Below are 24,037 nucleotides of genomic sequence, written 5' to 3' on the forward strand. Positions count from 1 at the left end.
TTGCCCCCATATAAATGTTTTTTACTATTTTTTATTTCTCTGTAAAATAGGTTTTTTGATAGTTTGATCAGTATTGCATCACATAAGTACTTTTAGTTAAGTAGAAATGTCATTTTCATTATATTAGCTCAGCCTAACTAAAGAGCAATTGTCATTTTTCCAATTGCTTAGATCTGCCTTTATTTGTGTGAAAAGTATTTTGTAATTGCATTCATACAGTTTCTGGGTTTTCTTTGGGAGGTAGATTCCCAACTACTTTATTTTGTCTGCATTTTCTTTAAATGGAATTTCTCTTTCTATCTCTTGTCCTTGGGTTTTTTGTTCATATACGGAAATGCTGATTTTTTTTTGTGGGTTTATTTTATATCCTGTTACTTTGCTGAAGTTGTTGATTTTTTCAAATAATTTTTAGTTGATTTTCTAGGGTTCTCTAAGTATTCCTACATATTGTCTGCAAAGAGTGAAAGCTTTGTTTCTAGGGTTCTCTAAGTATTCCTACATATTGTCTGCAAAGAGTGAAAGTTTTGTTTCCTCATTGTCAATTCTGATTCCTTCAATTTCTTTTTCTTCTCTTATTTCTAAAACTAACATTTCTAATACTATAATGAATAGTACTGATAATAATGAGCATCCATGTTTCACCCCAATTTTATTGTAAATGCTCCTAGTTTATCCCTATTAATGTAAAGCTTGTTGATGATTTTAGATAGATGCTTATTATTATTTTAAGGAAAGCTCCATAGATGATTTTCTAGGTTTGTTATTGATTTTCCTAATATTGAACCATCCCTGCCTACCTGGTATAAACCAACTGATTATGGTGTAGTATTCTAGTAATGATTTGCTGTGATCTCTTTGCTATAATTTTACTTAAATTTTTTTGCATCATTGTTCATTAGTAAAATTGGTCCATAATTTTCTTTCTCTGTTTTGACTTTTTCTGGTATAGGTACCATATTGGTATCATAAAAGGAATTTGACAGAATTCCTCCAGTTTTTTAAAAAATATTTTATATAGAATTGGAATTAATTGATCTTAAATGTTCAATAGAATTTACTTATAAATACATCTGGGCCAGGAGCTTTTTTTCTCCGGGAATTTATTGATGATTTATTCAGCTTTTTTTCTGAAATGAACTTATAAAGTATTTAGTTTACTCTTCTGTTTATCCGGGTGGTTTATTTTTGTAGATATCAATCAATCTCACTTAAATTGTCAAATTTATTGGCATAAAAGTGGGCAAAATAATTCTGAATTATCACTTAAATTTCCTCTTCATTGGTGGTCAGTTCAACCCTTGTCATTTTTGATACTGGTAATTTGATTTTCTTCTTTCTTTCAGATTAACTAAAGATTTATCTATTTCATTGTTTACTGGTTAATATATTGTTGAACATTTATTTGAAAAATTTAAGCAAAATTTTGTCAAAACACTATAGCTATTTATCTGAAAAAGTCAATCTTTATGAACAAGTAAAATTTATACTAGTGATGCAAAGATGGTTTCCAAAACATTGAGTACAATGATACTTAAAAAACTAAAGCATTGAAAACTACATGATCATCTCAATAGATGCAAAAAAGACTTTGACAAAGTACAACATTTTTATACTAAAAACTGCAAATATTGATATAAAGGAATCTTTTTAATATTGTAAAAAGCATCTATCTAAAACCAAAAAAGAGGCATCATATGTAATCGGAATGTAAATAACTTTTTTCCAGTAAATATGAGAGTGAAGAATGCCCAGCCTCACCAAAGATATGAAGGCATACATATAAGTAAATAGGATATAAAGCTATTTCTCTTTACTGATGAGATGATGAGTTATTTGGAAAATTCCTGGAAATATCTACAGATCCTAGTTGAGACAATAGCTTCAGCAAAGTTTTGGGCTACAAAATCAATCTTCAAAAATTGACAACATTTTTATAAACAAATAGCAAAACACAGGAATCAATAATAGAAAGTATAAGACCATTACAAATAACTAAAAATTCCCCAAATGCCTAGAGATCAACTAACTAAAGCACACAAGAAGCATTGTATAGATTTAGTTATAAAGTTCTCCTGAAAGTAATAAGAAATAACTTAAATAGCTGGAGGAACATTTAGTACTCATGACTAGATCATGCCAATAGAATAAAAATGATAAGGTATTTGCGATGCCATGCCAATTAAATTACTAAGAATATTTTTTGTTTTTGTTTTTTTCCTTCTTTTTATTTTTTTTAATTGTGTTTTATTTAATTTATATTATTACAATAATCTTCTTGTGAGAGTACACAAACCCCCCTCCTCCACAAGAAGATAAGAAACCTCAAGAATAGTGAGAGAGAGGAAAAAATGTACTTCAGTCTGGGTTCAGATTCCAATGGTTATGTCTCTGGGATGAATTGCCTTCTTTATCATGAGGCCACCAAAGAAGTTGCTTCAATATCTTTTCCCACAGTTGCTATTACTAGATCTATTTTCCTTCTCACTCTTATTTATTTTATTCTCTCTCTATCCTTTCATCCTGTCCCTGTTCAAAAGTATGTTCTATCTGAATACACTTTCCCACTATCTTCCCTCTCTTCTATTGTCTACTCCCCCCCTTCCCTCCCAAGATTCCCCCCTTATTCCATCCCTTCCCTCTCATTTTTTTCTAGGCTAAGATACATTTCTATGCCCTATTAAGTGTGTATATTATTTCCTCTCTGACCCATTTCTGATCAGAATGAAGGCTCATTCTCCCCTTGCCTTTCCCCACTCCACTGCATTGAAAAAACTTTTTTTAACTTGTATGTGAAATATTTTAGCTTCTTCTTCCCAGTACTTACCTTTATCACCCATTGACTCCATCTTTTTACTATATTATACCATTATATTCACCTCTGTATTGTGCCTTGTCTATATATACTCCTTCTAACTGCTCTTATAAATGAGAGAATTTATATGAGTTATTAGTTTCTTCTTCTCATTCAGGAATACAAATAGTTCAGTATAATTAAGTTCCTCATAGTTTGTCCTTCTCATCTACCCTCTCTGTGATTCACCTAACTTCCTGTTTAGCTCTTAGGAAAGTATGAAAGTCCCCTGTTTCGTTGAAAGTCCATCTTTTCCCCTGAAAGAGGATGTTCAGCTTTGCTGGGTAGTTGATTTTCAGTTGTAAACCAAGATCTTTTGCCTTCTGGAATGTCATATTACAAACCTTATGAGTCCTTAATATAAATGTTGCCAGAACCTGTGTAATCCTGACTATAGAGCCACAGTAGTTGAATTGCTTGTTTCTGGCAGCTTTTATTATTTTCTCTTTGACTTTGGAGTTTGGAGTTTGGCTTTAATATTCCTGGAAGTTTTTCTTTGGGGAGCTCTTTCAGGAGGTGATTGGTGAATTCCTTTTATTTTATTTTATTTATTTTACCCTCTGCTTCTAGGTCTCAGGGCAATTTTGCTATACTATTTCTTGAAAAATGAAGTCTAGGTTCTTTTCCTGATCATGACTTTCAGGTACCAAAATAATTTTTAAATTATCTCTATGGATCTGTTTTTGAAGTCTGTTTTTTCCCAATGAAATATTTCACATTGCCTCCTAGTTTTTGTGAGGTTTTTGGAATAGTTTTATTTCTTCCTGATTCCTCGTAGAATCATCAGCTTCCTTTAGTTCCATTCTATATTTGAAGGTGTTATTTTACTCAGAGAGCTTTTTTTATGTCCTTTTTCCAGCTGGCCAATTCTCCTTTTTAAGGCATTCTTCTCCTCATTTACTTTTGGTAAGGCTTTTTTTTCATTTGACTTAAACTGCTTTTTTACATATTATTTTCTTCAGTATTTTTAAAATGTTTTTTCACCAAGCTGCTGATTTGGTTTTCAGTATTTATCTGCATTGCTCTCATTTTTCCTCTCAATTTTCCTTGCCTCCCTTAATTGCTTTTGAAAGTCTTTTTTTTTTGAGTTCATTCATAGCCTGAGCCCATTTTATATTTCTCTTGGAGTTTTTGGGTACAGAAGCTTAGATTTTGTCATCTTCTAAATCTTCCATGGGACTAAAGTAATTTTCTGTGGTCAGACTCTTATTTTTCTTTTGTTTGCTCATTTCCTCAGCCTATGACTGACTTACCATACTTCCAAGGCTTTAGCGTTTTTTTCAGACAACCCAACAGGGACCTTAATTCCTCCCAGGTCCTTTGATGGCTTTGACTGCTCTCTTGCCTGTTCTTTGGTATGTGGATGACTTCAGGGCCTCCCCTTTGCCCTGGAGCTGTGAAGAGAGTCCCTGCTCAAATATGGTGGTATAGGAGCCCAACCTGAAACCTGGATTTGGGTATGGTCAAACAGTTGAATCCTGCTCCAAGGAGGGCAGGGAGACCTTTGCAGTCTCCCCCCAACCCCCTTACCATCTGTGGGCTGTGCTCTGTAGGTACAGACTAGCTTCCCCAATTTCTGCTGCAGGTTCTCACCACAGGAATGCCTATTTCATTGTTTTTTTTTTCATGAAACCAACTCAGTTTTATTTAGTAGATCAATGGTATTCTTAATTTCAATTTTATTATTTTCTCTTTTTATTTTCAGAATTTATTATTTAGTATTTAATTAGGGATTTTACATTTGTTCTTTTTCTAGTTTTCTTAATTGCATGCCCAATTCATTGATCTTCTTTTGCTACTCTATTCATATAAGCTTTTAGAAATATAAAACTTCCCCTAAAAATGACTTGGGCTCCAATCCATAAATTTTGGTAAGATGTCTCATTGTTGTCACTATCTTAACTAAAATTGTTGATTATTTCTATAATTTCTATAATTTGTTGTTTGACCCCCCCCCCCAGTTGTTTTTCCTCCATTCAATGACATCTTGAGGGTGATGTCTTGAGATGCACCTGAATTGGGTTTAAGTGAGGGAGAACAGTGCAAAATTCTTTATTCTCTCCTTCAGTCATTGAAGTCTAGTGATAAGACTAAAGTCAACGTGACTGGTGATAGCCCAGAATATAGTGTATGACCTCTACTTTTCTAAATTAAGGTTTCTCCTCAGTTGATCTAGCTAACATCCAGGCAATAGGTAATAGGCAATACCTAGGTAATAGTGTGTTGGGGAGTCCAGGAGAGTAACATATCTTCAGGATGCATCAAAAGAAAAGTATAATGTCTAAAAACTGGTAATGGATAGTAGTAATTCCAAAGAGTGGAGGAAACAGTGGGTAATGGTAATCAAGTACTGAGATTTAAGAAGAAAAACATAGCGATAGGAAAAAGAGGCAAGAGATTCAAGAGAAGAGAAAAAGCTAAAATTTAAATATTTAACTATTGGGTTGATGTTGGAAAGGCATGCAAGTTCAAACAGAACAGTTATACATGACTTTCCCAAAATATTGAAAGGTCAAAGAATTAGAGGTCTTGAGAATGGCAGAGAATAGAAATCTCCAAAAGCAAAATGGTGAGTGATATTCTGAAATTATTGATAAAGAAAGAGAAACAACTTGTATGAAATAACAATTACAATTCAAAATATGCAAAAATATTCATTGAGTAGACTTTGAAAGGAAGAATATAATGAGAAGATATAAAGACAAAAACATGTGCACAGGTGAATAGATTCAAAACTTGATAAAATTATTTTCTTTGAAAGAGACTGCTAAATACTATTTGGATCTGGAAGTGAAGCTTATGGAGTATACCCATTCTTCTTTCAGTACTACATTGTTAGAAATCCTAGAGAGAGGATTTGGTGTTATCAGAGGGAAATCAGATCAATCAATCAATCAGACATTTATTAAACACTTACTATGCAATTGGCAAAATGCTAAGGTCTTAATGAGAGCTATTGAAGAAAAAAATTAAGAGTTCAAAAGAAAAATATTGAAAGAAAGAGAACCATAAAAGGGAGTTTCAGAGATAACAGAGGAAGGAGATAGAGTAGGTTTGGAGGACATGAGTTGCAGAAAAATTGAGAAACTCACAATTTCCAAGTAATGTTGCAGAGAAAGCTGAGCCCACCCAGGTTTTATAATGGGATATATGTTAAGTTCTTTTGGCAGTCTTTGAGAAAGAACAAGCCTGAACAAGATGCTCTAAGGGAAAACCTGGGAAACTACTAAGCAATTAAGGACCCTGTGAGGTAAAGAAAGGGCAGGCACCAATAGAAAGGAAATGGATTAACCCTGGCAGAAATGAAACAGAAGATATTAAAGGAAAACCTTCATTGATATTGCAATTTGGTAAAAGACTGATTGATTCTGGTGAACCTTTACTTCAAAATCCCACATGTTAGTTCAGCAGACCGTCAATACATAATATATGACAGACACTATGCCAGGTACTGGAAATTAAACAGGAAAAAGGAAACTGTTCTTGCCTTCAATTATCTTACATTTTATATAGGGAAAAGGAGATGTACACAGGTGAGTAGATGCAGAAATTGATAAAATTATTTTCCTGGAAAGAGCACAGTGCTAAGAACTATTTAGATCAAGAAAGATTTCACATGGTAGGAAGTTGTTGAGATGGATCTTGAAAATAGTTAGAGATTACCAGGGGGGTAAAGATGAAACCAGTTCTAGTTTGTAGGAGAGCCAGGGCAAAGTCATGGAAATGGATGTATGAATGACTGAATGAATGAACAAATGAATGAAAGGCATCTATTAAGTACTTACTGTATACTTTATATATAATTTTTATCTACAATGCTTATCACACTTCTCTGATAATTGTGATAAACTGTAGATTTTATATATATAATTATATACATATATACACATATATGTATATATAATCATATACATATACATATATGCATATATGTATATGTATACACACGCACATATATATATATACACACAGATATACATGTATGTATATACATACACACATATAAAGTAGAATGGTTCCTGTCCCCAAAATCTTTGACTCTGTCCAATAGTTCATCATCAGAAAAAGGTATATGTGACCCTGGGCAAGTCACTTAATCTTGCTTGCCTTGCCAAAAAGAAATAAAGAAAGAAAAATTTGTGATTTTATAATTTAGAATAACAGTGAAATAGTATTCCTGTATTAGTAAAGGCATCCTAAGAACTAGGGAGATTTTACATTTGATTGGCAGCTCAAACCTTCTATAAGTATCTTTTCTCTCCCTCCTAGTAGAGCAAATGCTGTCTTTTTTTTTTCATTTATTCTCCTGTGTTTAGCACAGAGTTTTGTACATACTAAGGACTTAATAAATATTTTTTTCATTCATTCAAGAAGTTTACATTCCAATGGGAGGCAAGTGTCAGAATGTTTTAATCATTCTACTTCATCATTCAACATATTTCAGATTGCATTAAGAGGAAGAGATTTTAGGTACTTTTGGCAGTCAAGATGAGATGGATATTGATGCTTATGGTGCTAAATGAAGACATGTTGAACATAGTAGCTCCCCACAGGAGAGTAATGCATTGTTGTCAGCTACTACCATAGCTGGACATGATTAATAAATCCCTCCCCAAGAAAAAAGGTGGGAAAGTTGATTCAGGAGAGAAAAACACAATGTATCTTTGTCAGTTGGCTTAACAGAAATGCAATAAATGGGAATAACTAAAAAGAATATCACAAACATTTATCTGCTGCATACATAAAAAGTAAGGAAAACTGAATGTCTATTCATTTTTCTACTTGTTTCCATCAGCAAAAAAGATGGAGTTTTTTTAGCCTTAAATTAGCTTAGTTACTAAGTGAGCACAGTGCTGAGACCATAAACCATACTACATCCTATAAAAGAGAACTTCTCAGAGTGATGATATATGCCTAGAAAGGTAATATCTGGCTTTCTTTGCTTATAGCATTTGTTTATAAATGTACAGTGTTAGACCTAATGTCCCTCTGAGCTGCATATTTGAATCTCTTTGTGGTGAATGAAAAGAATCAAAGTAAAAAGCTTTTCTAAAAGCAATATTAGAGGAAAGGGAGAAAATAGAAGGCTTCTATTGTTATGTGATCTAATCATCTTGGTGAACATCAATATACCCTGTATGCATATTCACGAAATACTGCTCAAAGGCAACAAGTTCAAGTTAAAGAGACAGTTCTTAATGTAACAATTGGAATTTCAAAATTTCTTATTCATGACTTCTGAGTATTTTATGGATTATGTTAATGCTACATTAGCAGTGGATTTCTTTTAAAATTAATTTTGAGGGTGTGGGTTTTTTATCCTACAGAACTCCAATTCAATTCTACACATGATAAAATGGAATGAAATTGCCACATACTAATAAGCCTAGAGTTGTATAAAACAATGTAACCCAGAGATCTTTGAAAAATCTCTGTGATACAGGGACTAGCACAACTTCTGAAAATCTTATTACTGTAGTAGGTCATCCAGTAGTAACCTGCTTCAATAGATATTGTCTAAGTGCATAGCAGATAAAGAAATTTCCTGGCATGAGATACTTTGCACTGAAATCTTTTCATTTTTATGTTTAAGCTCTTTACTTTAAATTATTTTAAAAGTTTTCTTAGCAGAAAGGGTGAGGAGAGAACTTAGCTTCATATAATTCAAAGCTTGTAAAGTGAGCTTGCTCACATTATTTTAAAATAAAATAATGCAAAAGACATATATATATATACACACACAGAAATACAACATATAGATATATTTCAATATGGCAAATATGCATATATTATTTTATGTGCATATATTTAAATATGAAGAAAGGTAAACAGATTCCTATATCTCAAGTTAAGCATAATAATGTGTTCTTCACTCAGATATTTTAGGAAATTAAGGAACCTTCCAGAAAAAAAAAGAAAAAAACACTGAATCATAGGGTGCTATTTCATTGACTGAAGCAAAAGATTATTAAATGAAACAATAAGGATCTTGACGATTTCGTCTTATTTTCTGATTGCTATACCTTCAAAACAAAAGAAAAAAGACAACACAAGGTCTAATAGGGGATAGGTAGTATTGTGGTTCAATTTTGTTTTATTGGTGGTATCAAGGGAGAAATCTTACTGTATGAACACATATTTAAAGGATTAGGGGTTTTTTTAGCTTGCAAAGAGATTTTGAAGAAGGGGAAATCTGGGCACAGAAAATGTAACCTTTTTAATTTGGGAACTTTTCTGTCCTGTGAGGAGAGGAGTGTTCTCCATTCTGTGTTAATTCTTTTTTCTTTTTTAGTTTTTGCAAGGCAATGAGGTTAAGTGGCTTGCTCAAGGCCACACAGCTAGGTAATTATTAAGTAACTGAGGCTGGATTTGAACTCAGGTACTCCTGATTCCAGGGCCAACCGGCGCTCTATCCATTGTGCCACCTAGCTGCCCCTGTGTTAACTCTTTTTTGAACTCCATTTCCTACTTTGGCGGAGGCTGACCTTGGTCACACTCTTTGTGGGAGGAGCATGGTTGTTTTATTGACTGCTGTGTTAGTCAATAGTCACTCCTTGGGGACAGTCAATGAGCCAGGCACTTGGAGAAGACCTGAAGCTAGATGCTAAACCATTTCTTAAACAATGCCCTGTTTTGCCTGGCACAGAAATGTATTTGAGCAAAGTTCTGCCACAACTTGCTCCTAGTTTTCCTTACTTGACTCACAATTGGACTGCTTCAGTTTCTTCTCCCTTTACTTTCTCTTACCTGGATCCATGTGCTCTGGTTCCATGCTGCTGGAACAATATGGTCCTGGCTCCAAGGACTAGATGGATCTATATTGATCTAAATTTCTTTTGCTTCCCTTTTTCCCTTTTAACTTGAGATTTTTCCTATTCTCTCTCTCAACAGTCTCTTTTTGCTTAATTTATTACTCACTTCCTTTCCCAGTCTGAAATTATCTTTTTAAAATGACTTTACCCTTGCTATTCCCTCTCAACTTACTGTCTTGGAAACTACTACCTTCTTTTTTTTAAATTTAATTTTAATTTATTTTTTTCATCCATATGCACATGTATATTTTTAAGTTACAAAATTTCCTTCCACCCCCCCTTTCCCATCCCCCTCCCCTCAGTGGCAAATAGTCAAGTTAGCATTGTACATACATATTTTTGATAAACATGTTTACAGATCAGTCATTTTCAGTATGAGGAATTAGGATTAAGGGAGAGGCATGCACATAAGAGAAAATTTTTACTAAGTGTTCAGCAGATTCTGAAGGACTGGTGTTTTGTTTTGTTTTTGTTTTGTTTTCCTCTGGATGGGGATAGCATTGTCCATAGCTAACTCTCTGAACTGCTGAGAGGAACTAAAGCTACTGTCTTCTTAAAGAAACTCACTATTGAGCTGCTTCTCCAAAGGACTTAACATGAACTTTTTTGGTCGTTTGTAGACTTTTTGTGGTAACTTATAAACAATTTGTGAAGCCTGTCATTTAAAATCTAAACCTTTCTTAACCTCCCTGAGTCAGAGTTGGTGATTTCATCATTCCCAAAATGAACCATAGCTGTCCCTGTCTCTGTCATCAATATGAACAAAGTCTATAATATTTTAAGACATGTAAAGAAGAAAGACATGAATAAAGTAAACAAAAACATATCCACAAAATCCTTGACTTTGAACTTGGAGAGCAGGAAACTAAAGAAAAATAAATTTATGCATACCTTTATACAGAGAAAACTAAACAAATTATCTTAAGAGAGTAGAGATTGGAAATACAAATGTAGTTCTATAGATGAAGAACAGTAAGGTGGACAATTTGAATTAGACCATAGTGTCTGAGAAGGGTGGTAATGTATAATTAGTTTGAAAAGTAAGATTAAGTCCAGATTGTAAAGAATTTTAAACATTCCAAAGAAGAATTTATGATGTGATAGAAATAACTATAGCTTATTAAGCAGAGGAATGATGTTAGAGTTGTACTTTATGAAGATCACTTTGACACAGGTTCGGAAAAGATATTGGGGTGAGGAGAGACTTGATTAAAAGGCTATTGCAAAAATTCAGATAAGAGCTAATGAAGACCTGAACTAAGCTGGTGACTGTATGATGATTTGGCACGTGATAGGATACATGAAGTGAAGGAGAGGAGTCCAAAGTAAATTATTGAATCTGCTATCATAATGTATAGGAGAGATTTTGTGAAACTGAACCAGGATGATAAATGTAAATGTAGAAAGGAGAGTAGAATAAAATATATTGTGGAAATAAAATTGAAAAATCTTGGCAATAGATAAGATATAAGAAGTGAAAGTGATATAAGAATTGACAGCATCTCTAAAGGTGCTGACTTTGATGACTAGAAGGATGGCTTTGATCTCAAAAGAGATAGGGAAATTGAGAGAAATGTTATTTGGGGGGGGGAATCCCAAACTCAGTCCCTGGACTTTGCTGAGTTATCATACTTTACATATCTCACATCAGAAATATCCAGAGATGCATGTAGAATGATATCAATCTAAATGAGGTATGTAAACTACTAACACCACATACAACATCAAAGCTTGTTTTCTCTAGAGAAGACAGACTCATATCTGCCCTTTATAAATTTAATAAATTGAGCATTTTGAGTTTTTAAAGTCAAATATTTAGACAGATGTTGAAGTTCAGTTTGTCAGGTTTAAAGCTTGTCAAATCCAGTTCTGATTCTTTGGATTTGCTACTTCTAGAATCTTTCACCCTTTCCATTTTAAACCAATCGACAAGTCAGAGAAGCCATCACCTCTAACTCATGTATCATCAAAGACTGTTTCCCATATGCTTTTCAACAAAGGCAGCTGTTGTTTTGCATCATTATATGAATTGATATTCTCTCCCCTTAACTTTTCAAAGGAATAGGCTAAAGTTTCTTTTATATAAGATCTCACACATTATATTACTGTTTTCAAATGACACTGTGAAATCCTATCAAGCTGTTTGCTCTCTTAAAATATGTTCATATCAAATTATGCCTTTGGGAATACTGAAGTGCAGTTTAATGGAAGGAACAACACAGTAGTATTCTTACAAATATTCCTCCAATGTGCTTGATGTTTAGTGTTGGATTTATTTGAAAATATTTCATATTAATGTTTTCTTAAACTTTGTTACCTGCATATCATTTGCTACTGCTAAGAATGCATGGGAATAATTAGATGGTGTACTAGAAAATGCAGGATAACAAAATCAGTATTCTTTTAAAGATAATAAACTTCCAAACTTTAAGGGACCTAAGTATTAACCATAAATCTGACATTATATAAAATACAGATCATCACTAATAACTCCATTTAATATTCAATTCTCTTTATCCATTAGAATCTGGTTCAGTTCTTTTTGAAGTGTTCTGAATTGATATATGTAGATCCATAACTCTGATCAAGTCAGTATAGACCGTGTTGGAAAAAAATTTGATTTTAAATCAAATTAATGTTTGTATATGAAAGGAAACTGAAAAATTTTAAAAAATTGCTTAATTTGGAACTCAGACTTTGGAGAATTAAACTATCCAAACTCCCTGAAACCAAGTTGAAATAAAAGAGTCTTTTCCTATTTTTCAATAGGGAATGATCACAGGTTTAAAATACTGTTCACATGCTCAGTCCTTCAGGTACACATACAAATACATATACACACTCACAAATGGATTTTTAATCTCATGAGTTTGAGAGTTCCCCTCAGTGATATAAATAAAAAAGTAATATTTTTGTTCACTCATTCTATGTAAATCATCTATCTTTTCCCAAAATTTCCTCATGAAAACCTACTTAGATCTGAGTCAGAGGCCTCCTTGTTGAATCCTGATACTGTGAAGGAACCTATGAGAAGTTCTGATTCTCCACAGGACCAGTCTATCTTTTCTTATTCATTTCCTTAATGGGAAGGTTCAGAGAGATAGTGAAATAGCTGACTTTCCTGATTTCAAATCCAGCACTCTATGACATCATGTTGGCAATAAAGGAAAACATGGAATGATATAGAAGAGAATCAAAGTTCTTCATTGGTGTCTCTGATAGGTCAAAATATTTTATATCATTTCATTTGCTTTTACAAGAGAAATTTTTTTTTCTTTGCTAACACATGTCATTAGATAGGTGCCTATGAATTTTATAAGGAGAGAACCTACACAAATCCCTGAATTTGAGAAGGTATATTTAGGTTGTGAAAGGCAAAACTGGAGAGTATACTTAAATTGCTATGCTCACAGATCCATTAAGATATTCTAATACTTCCATTAAGCCCTTCTTTAGTCATATTGACTAAAATATGTTCCCTGGATAGTAGGTTGATATAAAAATATATAAATATTATTATTATGAATGATATGCAATTAGTCATTAGTCTATAATATCAAAGATCTAGAGTTTGAAAATGTCTTACAGGTCATTGGGCCAACTCCTTCACTTTAGAGATGAGAACTCTGAGGATCAGAAAGTTTAAGTAACTGGTCCAGGTTCATACAATGAGTTTTAGCCCTTAGAATCTGAATGTACATTTGTCTCATTTTTAGATGTCGAATTATGATTTTCCCACCATGATTGTTTAAGTATCTGCCAATATTAGATCTAAAGTATGTTATTGATTTTTGATAGCCAGGCAATTTGAACCATTACCTAATTATTACTGATAAATGTTTTTTCTACCAATCATGTATATCTAGAGAAAACTGCAGGATAGTTTCCATGGTAATGGTCTCTTGTGTAAAAGGAGTAATAAGAACATGACTCAAGGAAAAATAAACAAACAAAAAACCTCCATAATCCATATTATCAGTGTCAGGGATATCCAGTCACGAATTCTTTCTAGCAATGAAGATGGACACCTTCTCCATAACTTGAAATCTTAGAGACTTGCCTGGATTTTGAGAGGCTGTCACTGTCAGTATGTGACAGAGGTAATCCTTAAACTTACGCTTTTCTACCTTTGTGGTCTTGTCAACTATTCTAAACTACCTTTCAGAATTTGGTGGGATGGAAATGGGGTATAGAGAGCTTTCATTTATTATGTAGTGAGTTTTATGTTTGACTTTTACTTGAAAGTGTGATCTCCCCCCTTTCCTTCATTTCTATAGTGCTTACAAGTCATTCAAATCCATAAATGCCTCTGAACAATCCCCCTTGGAAGACAGACAGACATCTCCCATTCACTTCTCCCATATTAGGAAGGTGAGGTCTAGAGAATGAGGGGGATGTAGTCTACCATCATAATAAAATAATTCATTAAATAATTTACATGTGAATTCTTTGAGTAGCTTTTTTATGTCTAACTTAGTCAAAATTTTAAAAGACACATCCTTAACCATCTAGGAATTTAAAAGATATAATATGTATATGCACCCATACATCTATATCTACACACATATCCCTAAACACAGATAAATGTTGATATATATTATATATATATGGACATACACATGCACACACACACACACACACAAACACTGACACAGAAGCCTAGAAGTACCAAAATTAGTTAACACAAAGCAATTTTTAAGTATGATAAATAGCCCCCTTAGACCTAGTCATCACTCAGTCACTTGAAAAACTCTTTTAATTTCAACATTTTCTTGTGATCCTTCATCTTCTTTTGCTACTTAATTTTTCTTTTTATATTTCTATTTATTTTATAAATTTTAATAAATTTTAATTTTTTATTTTTATATTAAATATTTCTTTAAGTATGATCCTCCCCTATCAAGTAGAACCCTCCCTCATAAAAAAAGGAAATAATTAAGCAAAAATCCATGGTATGGTTATTTCCTGACAGTTTATTTTTTAAAATGACTCATTAATCTCTTCACTTTTGAGAGGAGAGAAGTATGGTTCATTATCTGTTCTCTGGGATCATTGTTGATTTTTCAGTTTCATTGAGTTTAGTTGCCCATTGATAATCATTTCATTTACATTGTATGAAGTCATTGTGTAGGAAGTTTTTTTTTAATTTGGCTCATTTCACTCCTATCATTTTATACAATTTTTCTCATTGTTCTCTTATAATCTCTTAATAGTCTCAATAACTTCTTCCTATCCCTCTCCATTTCCTTCCTGTTCCTTCAGGCCAAAATCCAACTTCTGTCCTTACTTGCCTCTTGTACTCTACAAGGCCTATAATATATCTCACGATCTTATCCTTTTAATTTTCCAATGTCCCATTCAGAGACTAGAGGGAGGATAGTGAAAACTATATTGCTCATTTTCCTCTTTCTGCTCCATATCCTGTGCTTGAATCCTACTTGTTAGTCCTTTCTTTGCTGTGCTTTTTACTGTCTCATATGGATCTTCTTACAGTGGTTGTTTCTAGATCATTCTTTGATGTGCAAGACTACACTGTTTCCCTAGTTCAGTTTTTTTTGGCAATAATTTACTTTATCTAGGCAAAATGGATAATGCATTGACACTGGAATTAGGAAGAAGAGTTCAATTCTAACTACAGATAATTAATGTTTATGTGATTCTAGGCAAATCAATTAAATCCTATTTACTTCACTTTCCTTATCTGTATAACAGAAATAATAATAGCACCTCCCTTCCATAGTTGTTGTGAGGGTCAAATGAGATTATCAGATTTCCTAGAATATACTAAGTTCTGTATAAATTTTAGCTATTATTAGCTATTTGTGACATTACTGAGACTCTTTATCAGCCATCTAACTGTGATTCCCCCCAACTTCCTTTTCTGATATCTCAAAATGTCTGTATTTTCTCCTCATCTGCCTTTCTATCTCAGATAAAGAATCACTGCCTTCTTGCATCTTCTTACTCCTTCTCCATTGGCTCCTTTTTATCTGCCTATTTGTATATATCGATTGCTTTAAAATAAACTCAAATCCTAGTATCTTAGTTTTTTTTTAAATGTAAATCAGATAAGCTCACAGTACAGATCTCTTGACTTCTTTGTTCCAGACAACTCATAGTAATAGACAAATGGGCCATTTTTATTTAAGGAGGAAGTTTCTACTGTGGGAATTCTCTCCATTGATGAAATCACAAGTCTAAAACTGCCCAAACTCCAACCAGAAATAAATCTACTTTTTGATAAGAGATTTTGCAATATCTTACCTGTCCAATCAAATATTGTTTTATCCCATGCTTCTTTTATTCTGAAGGAATAATATATTTACTAAATGAATAAACTAAGCACTTAATTGGTTCTTTATATGATGGCCAATAGGATGGTGCTAAAGAATGAAAGTGCTCTTTGAGTCAGAAATTTGAACTTTTGTAGGTAGGAATAATTTCCTTTTTATTTTTATATCCTTGAAACCTAACATGGTTCATGGTATGTAAATTAAAGTAATATTTTGGCTCTATCACTTTCTACCTACAAATGCCATTTAAACTCTCTGGGCCTTAGTTTTCTCAGATATAAAAATGGGACCAATACTACTTATACTACTTCACAGACTTATGAGAAAGGTGCTTTATAACCTCAAAACACTATTCTATGAGAAGAAATTTTTTTTCAAAGTTTTTAGCTCAAAAGGACTGGGATTAATTTCAAAAATTATCCACAAATAATCATTTTCTTTCTATCTTATTATGCCTCTACCTAGAGTTTAATCTGTAAAATAATCTCTATCATAATTTTAAGGTGTCTAAAATATTTTACATGTGTTACCTGATTTGAATATTCCTGAAATGTTCTAGTCTAGGATTTTGTTGATACTGGTAGAGGTTCTTGCAGATCTCGGCTAAGCATTTAATGTAACAAATTATATCAGAGAAAGTATAATACTTATTTTACTGAAAATAAAGTTTAAAAGATTCTTGGGTACCCGTGAGGCCATGTTACAAAAAACACATAAAGCCCTAGGTAGCTCATCACACCCTGATAGAGAAACAAATTTCGAGTTGCAAATGGGACAGCATTACAACATTTCAGGGAAATGACTCTTTACCATAGAATTCTATACTTTCCTCTCTCAGAAATGTAATTGCTACTTATATCTTGGGCTCCCCTTAGAAGTCTAACAAGCCTTGGAACAAATGAACAGATAACCTTTCCGATGGAGCTAGATTATCTAAATAAGAAATGGTAATAGATTCACATTCTGTAGGCAAGCCTTGTTCTAGAAAATGCTTCTACACTAAGTTCTCTAGGTTCTGTTTTGCTCAGAAAGACAAAGGTGGATAGAGCACTGGCCTTGGAGTCAGGAGGACTTGAGTTCAAATTTGACCCAAGATACTGACTTTGGGCAAGCCACTTAACTCCATTACCTTGCAACCCATCCCCCCAAAAAAGTCTATGACTGGGGGAGGGAGTTAGATGGGATGCAGAGGAATAAATCCCTCCCCTCACTTCTACATTCTGTGAGAAAGGTTCAAAACACAGGTATATAAAATGGGAAGGGAATGCGGTCTGTTTCCTTCTTTAGGTCAACACAGAGGAGTGAGACTTCTAGAATTTAGTATACAGTGTTCTGGCATCTCAGGGGCAACCCTAGTATGTGAAATGCAAAAAAAAAAAAGTAGTTCCAAATCAGTCCTTTCATTTTGGGGCAGCCTTAATTTCTGAAAATCATATACTGTCTTTAGTCTCTTAAGAAGATTTTCTATAGGCAGGAAATTATGATTAATCAATGTAAATGACTCACTTTCTGGCAAGCCTAATTTACCTAGGCAACTGCCACAATAACTTGTGTATACTTCAAACAATATTGTAAATAAAAAACTGAATAATTTCAATTTTAATATAAGATTTACATGGTTCACTATTTTTTGAAACCAGTAATTTGTATGATATACATTATGAATTAAATGAAGAAAAATGAATGTACAAAAATCTTAAATTTTTTTCTTACATCGTGTTTATTTCATATGCCCCACAAAACTTGAAATGATTGCTAGAATTCATTTGAATTGTATTTCTTCTTTTTTTTTAATTTTAGGCAATGGGGTTAAGAGTGACTTGCCCAAGATCACATAGCTAAGTTATTATTAAGCATCTGAGTCAAGATTTGAACTCAGTCCTCCTGACTCCAGGACCAGGTGCTCTTTCCACTACACCACCCAGCTGCCCCTAGAATTCATTTGAAGATAATTTCCACAAATTACAGACTAGTTTTTAAAAACTTAGTCTCTACATAAACATTTAGAATATATAGATACTTAATCTGTACATAAATTATTTTTAAATAGATTATTTTCAGTAGGAGGCATCACAATCTTTGTTTAGTTAATATGTATATTCCCTAGAGAAGTGATGGATTTGAAAATGAGGTAAATGTTGCTTGATACGTGAAGCATTAAACACAAATAACACTTTTCAATCTGTCCTAAATTCTACAAATGATGTTGCTTCGTTTTATTTGTGATTCATATAGCACTTTGATTTCTATATACACTTTTCAATTATTATATTGTGCCCATATGTGTTTACCTTAGTACAGATTGTCAGTGAACATGGCCTTGATTGCTTTAATTAAAATCTACTTTCAAATGTATGTATTTTATCACTCTTCTCCCTATCCATTGTTATACTGGCACACATAGAGGTCTGTTGATTTTTAGGGAGTAAAGGAAGCTTTGTTCATGACCAGTCATTTTTGTGTCTTTATTTTTAAAGAGTGAATCAATATGATATATGAAATTTTAACTTTTTTTATTTTCTTGGCTCCTCACATCAGTAACAGACTTTTAAATGTGTGCATGTTCAGTTGAAAGATGAACAATGAACAAATAAAATGAAAATACTTTTTTGATATTGATATGAAGAGTGCATAAAAGCTGATACTTAGAATATTTTCTTTCTTAAAATAGACATCTTTTTATTTTTTTTCAGTCTATTCGAGAAGTCACTGGGTATGTTTTAGTGGCTCTTAATCAGTTTCGTTACCTGCCTCTGGAGAATTTGCGAATCATCCGTGGAACAAAACTTTATGAGGACCGCTACGCACTGGCAATCTTTTTAAACTACAGGAAAGATGGGAATTTTGGACTGCAAGAACTTGGTCTGAAGAACTTAACTGGTAAGAAAATATTCATCAATGGCCAAGTCATTATTTATGCTTCTGTGTCTTCCTTTGTTATTGTGATATGCCATTTTGTGGATCTATATAAACATATACATAGAAGATTACATTCAGAGTCACTTTGTAAGAGGTGTAGGTATGCATATTATGGGTATAAGATACGTTATTAACTGTGACTTAGCAGTATAAAGTTACCCATTTATTTTTATTATAGAAAAAGTGATTCCCTTCTGCCTATTTTCAAACATTGTGAGATTTAAGAAATAGCATAATGCCATATCTCAGACAAATAATGGTACATTCAAAGAAAATGTTCAGTCACCATGAAAAACAAAATATGAAACAGGCTTAGGAAAGCAATGTTGGGGTCCCAAATGGACAGTAGAGTGTATCATCAAATCATAGCAATAAAACCTCTTACTCTTATTATCCTTAGGGCAGCTCAAGTTTAGCTATACATGAAACCTTGTGTTTCCTTGAACTATTTTCTTGTTTTGTTGTTAGTATTTCAATTACTATAGCTTTGAAAAATATATTTTCATCATTTATGAAACCTGTCCATTTTTCATATACTATAAATCATTTAATCTCCAAATAATAGAAAATAATTAACATTTCAATAGGCATTTGGGGTTTTCAAGTTCCCTTTTGAAAATATTTTATTTGAAAAATTTCAAAAATAATTTTTATCATCACAATAACCCTGTAAAGAAGTTGCTTTTTTCATCTTCATTTTATAGTTGTGGAAATTATAGAGATTGAGACTTGCCCAGGGTCACCCTGCTACCTAGGAAATGTCTGAGGCTAAGATTCAGATAAATCTTCTTGAGTACAATTCCAGCAATCTATCCACTGTGCTATTGAGTTGTCTAAATTTAGAGCATGAAATAAAATTAGAGACAATCTAGTGTCACCCTCTCCTTATATAGTTAAGTAAAATAAAGTCTAAAGCAGGTTAAATGTCTTGACTAAAATGCACAGAGGTAATAAATGGAAGTCTGGATTTGAATGTAGGTCTTCTTAACTTCAAATCTAATGCACCTTTCATCTTATTATACTCTTTTTTTTTCCTGTTTGAAAGTTAATGAGGTTAAGTGACTTGCCAAAGGTTACACAGTTAAGTGTCTGAGGTTGGATTTGAATTCAATTCCTCCTGACTCCAAAGGCCAATGCTCTATCCATTGGGCCACCTAGATGCTCCCACATATTTCTCTTAAAATACATGTGTTAACAATATGTTCATTTTATTTCAGATTTCTTACTTTTATGTATATATATTTATACATATGTGCTTATATGCATATATATTCAATTAAAATGTTTATTTTCATTTTAAAAATCACATCAAGTAATTTATCAATATTCCTGATCTTATTATTTTTTTAAACATAGGAGCATATATTTCTTTCTAAACTGACCTAAGGATCTCAGGAATTGTTAGATTAAATTCTGTAGAATTTGTGAATGTTGGATTCATCAAGGATTTATTAAAATTTTACTAAATTTGACACTAGAAATGCACCAGTGTAAAACAATAGAGTCCTGACCATACAATGTTTGAAATCTTATAAAGAAAATAACCAAAATTCAGTTTATATGATAATGAAATACATAGAAGAGACCCAAAAGAGTTTTTAAGTATTTTTTAAAAATTAGGAGTGGAGGAATTGTTTCTAGCCAGGGAGAGGCATCATTGAGGAGTTGGTATATGGTTAAGATTTGAAGGCAAAGAATTTTAGGAGTTGGAAAGGGAGGATAGATAATCATTGCAAATACACGGAAACACAAGAGAGGAGGATATGATTGGACTCTAGTGAAGACATATTATTTATAGAGTTTATAACCTGTATGTAAAAAAGTAGATTTCCAATTATTGTTTTATGTATATTTTATATGCTCTATCCAGCATCCATAGAGTTTCATTATTAGAGGCATTATCTATCATTTTAAAGTAAAAGAATGGGCACTATGACCTAGAATACCAAAGGTTCCAGAGATAGGGATTAATATAATTGTTCTTATAGCATATCATTATATTAAGAGTCAGAGGGTCTAGGTTCAAATCTTAGTCTATCTCTTGTTACCTGTATGAACTTAGGTGAATTACAACCATTTTAGGCCTTAATTTTCTCATCAGTAAAAAATGTAAGTGTTGGATTTGAAGATTTCTTAAGATTTATTCCAATTTGGATTCAGTTTTGGATTCTGTAGACTGATTCATTAATGTATTACTAGTCCCTGGCAGAAAAATATTTCCCACATGAATAATTAATTGATTTTTAAAAATTTATGAGGATATTCTCATTTGACTTTTGTTACACTGTCACACTTGTCTAGACTTCAGTTTTTATATCTATAAAATGACAATATTAAGTTAGTTAGAATCTAGAGTTCTTAATCAATTATCCTAGGTACCTATGTAGCTATGTTTATCGATTTCTTCTGGTTTCCCACTTTTTTGCATTGCCCTGATAATGTCATTTCTGAATCCCAGAAAAAAAAATTCTTTCAAAGAAATATGTATTAAACAGATTAAGTATTATTTTATTTTAGAATTTTGGAAAAGTATATCATCACAGGGGCGGCTAGGTGGTGCAGTGGATAGAGCACTGGCCCTGGAGTCAGGAGTATCTGAGTTCAAATCTGGCCTCAGACACTTAATAATTACCTAGATGTATGGCCTTGGACAAGCCACTTAACCCCATTGCCTTGCAAAAACCTAAAAAAAAGTATATCATCACAACAATATTATCTTAGCATTAAAAATAAAATTCTATTCCATTCTGTTATGGGCATATAATGCTGCTGGAATTTATTGTTATTATTGTCTTTGTTTATCCTGTTATTTTTTAAACCAGAGCTGGAACACAATTTTGTCAGCCACATGTGAAAGGGATAAGGATGACAGATAACATTTCAAAAAAAAGGAATTGAGAATAGTGATAACGTGGAATTCTATAAGAATGGAAGTTCCAAAGTTGATGAGGGTAGAGATAACCCAAATCTCCTCCAACTCTGAGGTTTTACCTGGAGAATTTGCAGTTTATATTCCTTTCAAAGACTTTTTTTGATGTTGCTTTTGTTGCAATAAGACTCCTCCTGAAGTGGAAAAGAGACCTGGGTTAGGTAGGGTGAGTGCATGAGAACAGTCTGTAAATGGAATAAATGGGATAAAGCTTAAGGGATAAAATCAGGATTCTGAAAAAAATAAGATCTAGTTAAGACAGTATGGAGAACAATCTGTTTTCTGTATTATTCCTCTCTGATTATAATACAGTGGGAATGAATGGAGTTAGGTTCACACTTTTGTAACACTTGAATCAAGCTATTAGTCACTGTTTTAAGATGCGCTAATTGAAGAATCTTCCCTTTTAGCAAAGCTGCCTCTAAAGTTTTCTCTTATTTGTTAATTTCTAGATTCAATAATGATATTGCTAAACTATTAAAATGGATGTTGTTTCTTCAGAAAAGGGTTGAAACTGGGCTGGCTTAAATGTATTTTGAATTTAACATATACATCCATTACAAACATACCCACACAATTAGGTTATTAGTAGGTTATTAGTGGTAGGAGTTGGTAATTTTGCAGTAATGTGGCACTTGAATCAAAAGCTATTGTTTTAAAATCATATTTCCATTGTTCTATTGAAGCTCAGGGAACCTACAGTCTTTTTCTCAGAGTAAATATAGCAGATGACATAGGAATAATGCTTGAATGAATGAGATGGTTATTCACACAAAGCAGACGTCTTTTATTATTATAATCATTATAATTAACATCTTTATTTTTATTATTTACTGTCCCACTTTGAGAATTAAAAAAAGGGAAGTAAAATTGAATTGTTAGGTGAAATCATAAGTAATCTGGATATATGCCAACATTATTATGTTGATTTATGCAATTGGTTCATAGTGCCAGATAGAATGGGGAGAATTCAGATCTAGAGTCAAGAAAACTCATTTTTAGGGGGTTCACATCTGACCTCAGACACTTAGTGACCTTGCACTAGTCATTTGATTGCCTTTGACTCAGTTTCCTTATCTGCAAAATGAGCTGGAGAAAGAAATGCAAAACACTTCAGTGTCTGTGCTAAGAAAACCCCAAATGTGGGTTTTGACAAATGGGAGTCATGAAGAATTATACGTGACTAATCGACTAAACAACAAATTGTATACTATTGCTGAGAATAAACCAGACTGGGAATTTAGCCAGACTAGGGACTCTGAAACAATTGAGACATACATCGGATACAGTCTCAGAATGTGTATCTCAAGAGAGTCATACATTGTATAGTAACTGTTAGACAAACATTTAAACTACCTTCTAAGTGGGAATATTAAACAAAAAGCTAAAACGGTTTTTGTTTTTAATCAGCATAAAATTCTTCCTGATGGGCATATGCAAAAACCTGCATTCAGTGGTGTCTAACACTTTTTGACCCCATCTGGGATTTTCTTGCCAAATATATTGGAGTAATATGTCATTTTCTTTTCCAGTTCATTTTACAGATAAGGAAATTGAGGTAAATGTACTTAAGTGACCTGCCCAGGATCACAGAACTGGCAAGTGTTTGAGGTGATATTTGAAGTCAGGAAGATGAATCTTGCTTGGTTCAGATCCAGCAATTTATCTACTGTACAACCTAGCTGCTCCATACATAGAAGGTTTTACTGGCACTAGTAGCTGGAGTGTCTGGGAAGCAAAAATGTTTCTTAGAGAAGGTGTCTTTCGAATTGAAAATTAAGGGAAATAAGGGAATGTGAGGTATAGGTGAGGTGGGAAGGCATATACAAGTAAGGAGTTAGGCAGTGCCTATGAAGAATAACAAGAAGGGAAGTCTGGTAGAACTACACTGTGAGTATATGGAAATTATATGCAATTAGGCTGGAAATATAGATTTGGTCTGCTTGTAAAAGGTTATAAATGTCAAACAGAAGAATCACAGAAATAAAAATCACTAAAAATTAAATACAAGGTCACTTGAAGAGGGAGAAAGGTCAACACCAAGGGGAGGAAAGAAAAATTCATTAAAAATTTCACTAAAGAGGTTATACCTAAGGTGTTAATAGTTCTGTTAGGTGATGATGTTGCTTGCCCTTCATTTTCAAAGAAGACCATCACATCAGGGAGGTGATACCATGATAAGGATGTGAATTGGATTTGAGTGAGTGGGGGACCATGCTGACTCCATGACTGG

The 24,037-nt window shown here is 33.0% G+C and overlaps 1 protein-coding gene across 4 annotated transcripts in view; it reads left to right on the forward strand.

The window, feature by feature from the left end:
- Positions 1-24,037, forward strand: part of ERBB4 (erb-b2 receptor tyrosine kinase 4) — a 1,472,307-nt gene that overhangs the window by 727,670 nt on the left and 720,600 nt on the right. For all 4 annotated transcript variants that reach the window (XM_074191455.1, XM_074191456.1, XM_074191457.1 and 1 more), the window contains one exon: positions 18,650-18,836. In XM_074191455.1, the coding sequence (XP_074047556.1) occupies positions 18,650-18,836 (187 nt within the window). The remainder of the gene's footprint in view (positions 1-18,649; positions 18,837-24,037) is intronic.

The sequence above is a fragment of the Macrotis lagotis genome, chromosome 6 (genome assembly GCF_037893015.1).
Source record: "Macrotis lagotis isolate mMagLag1 chromosome 6, bilby.v1.9.chrom.fasta, whole genome shotgun sequence".
NCBI lineage: Eukaryota > Metazoa > Chordata > Mammalia > Peramelemorphia > Peramelidae > Macrotis > Macrotis lagotis.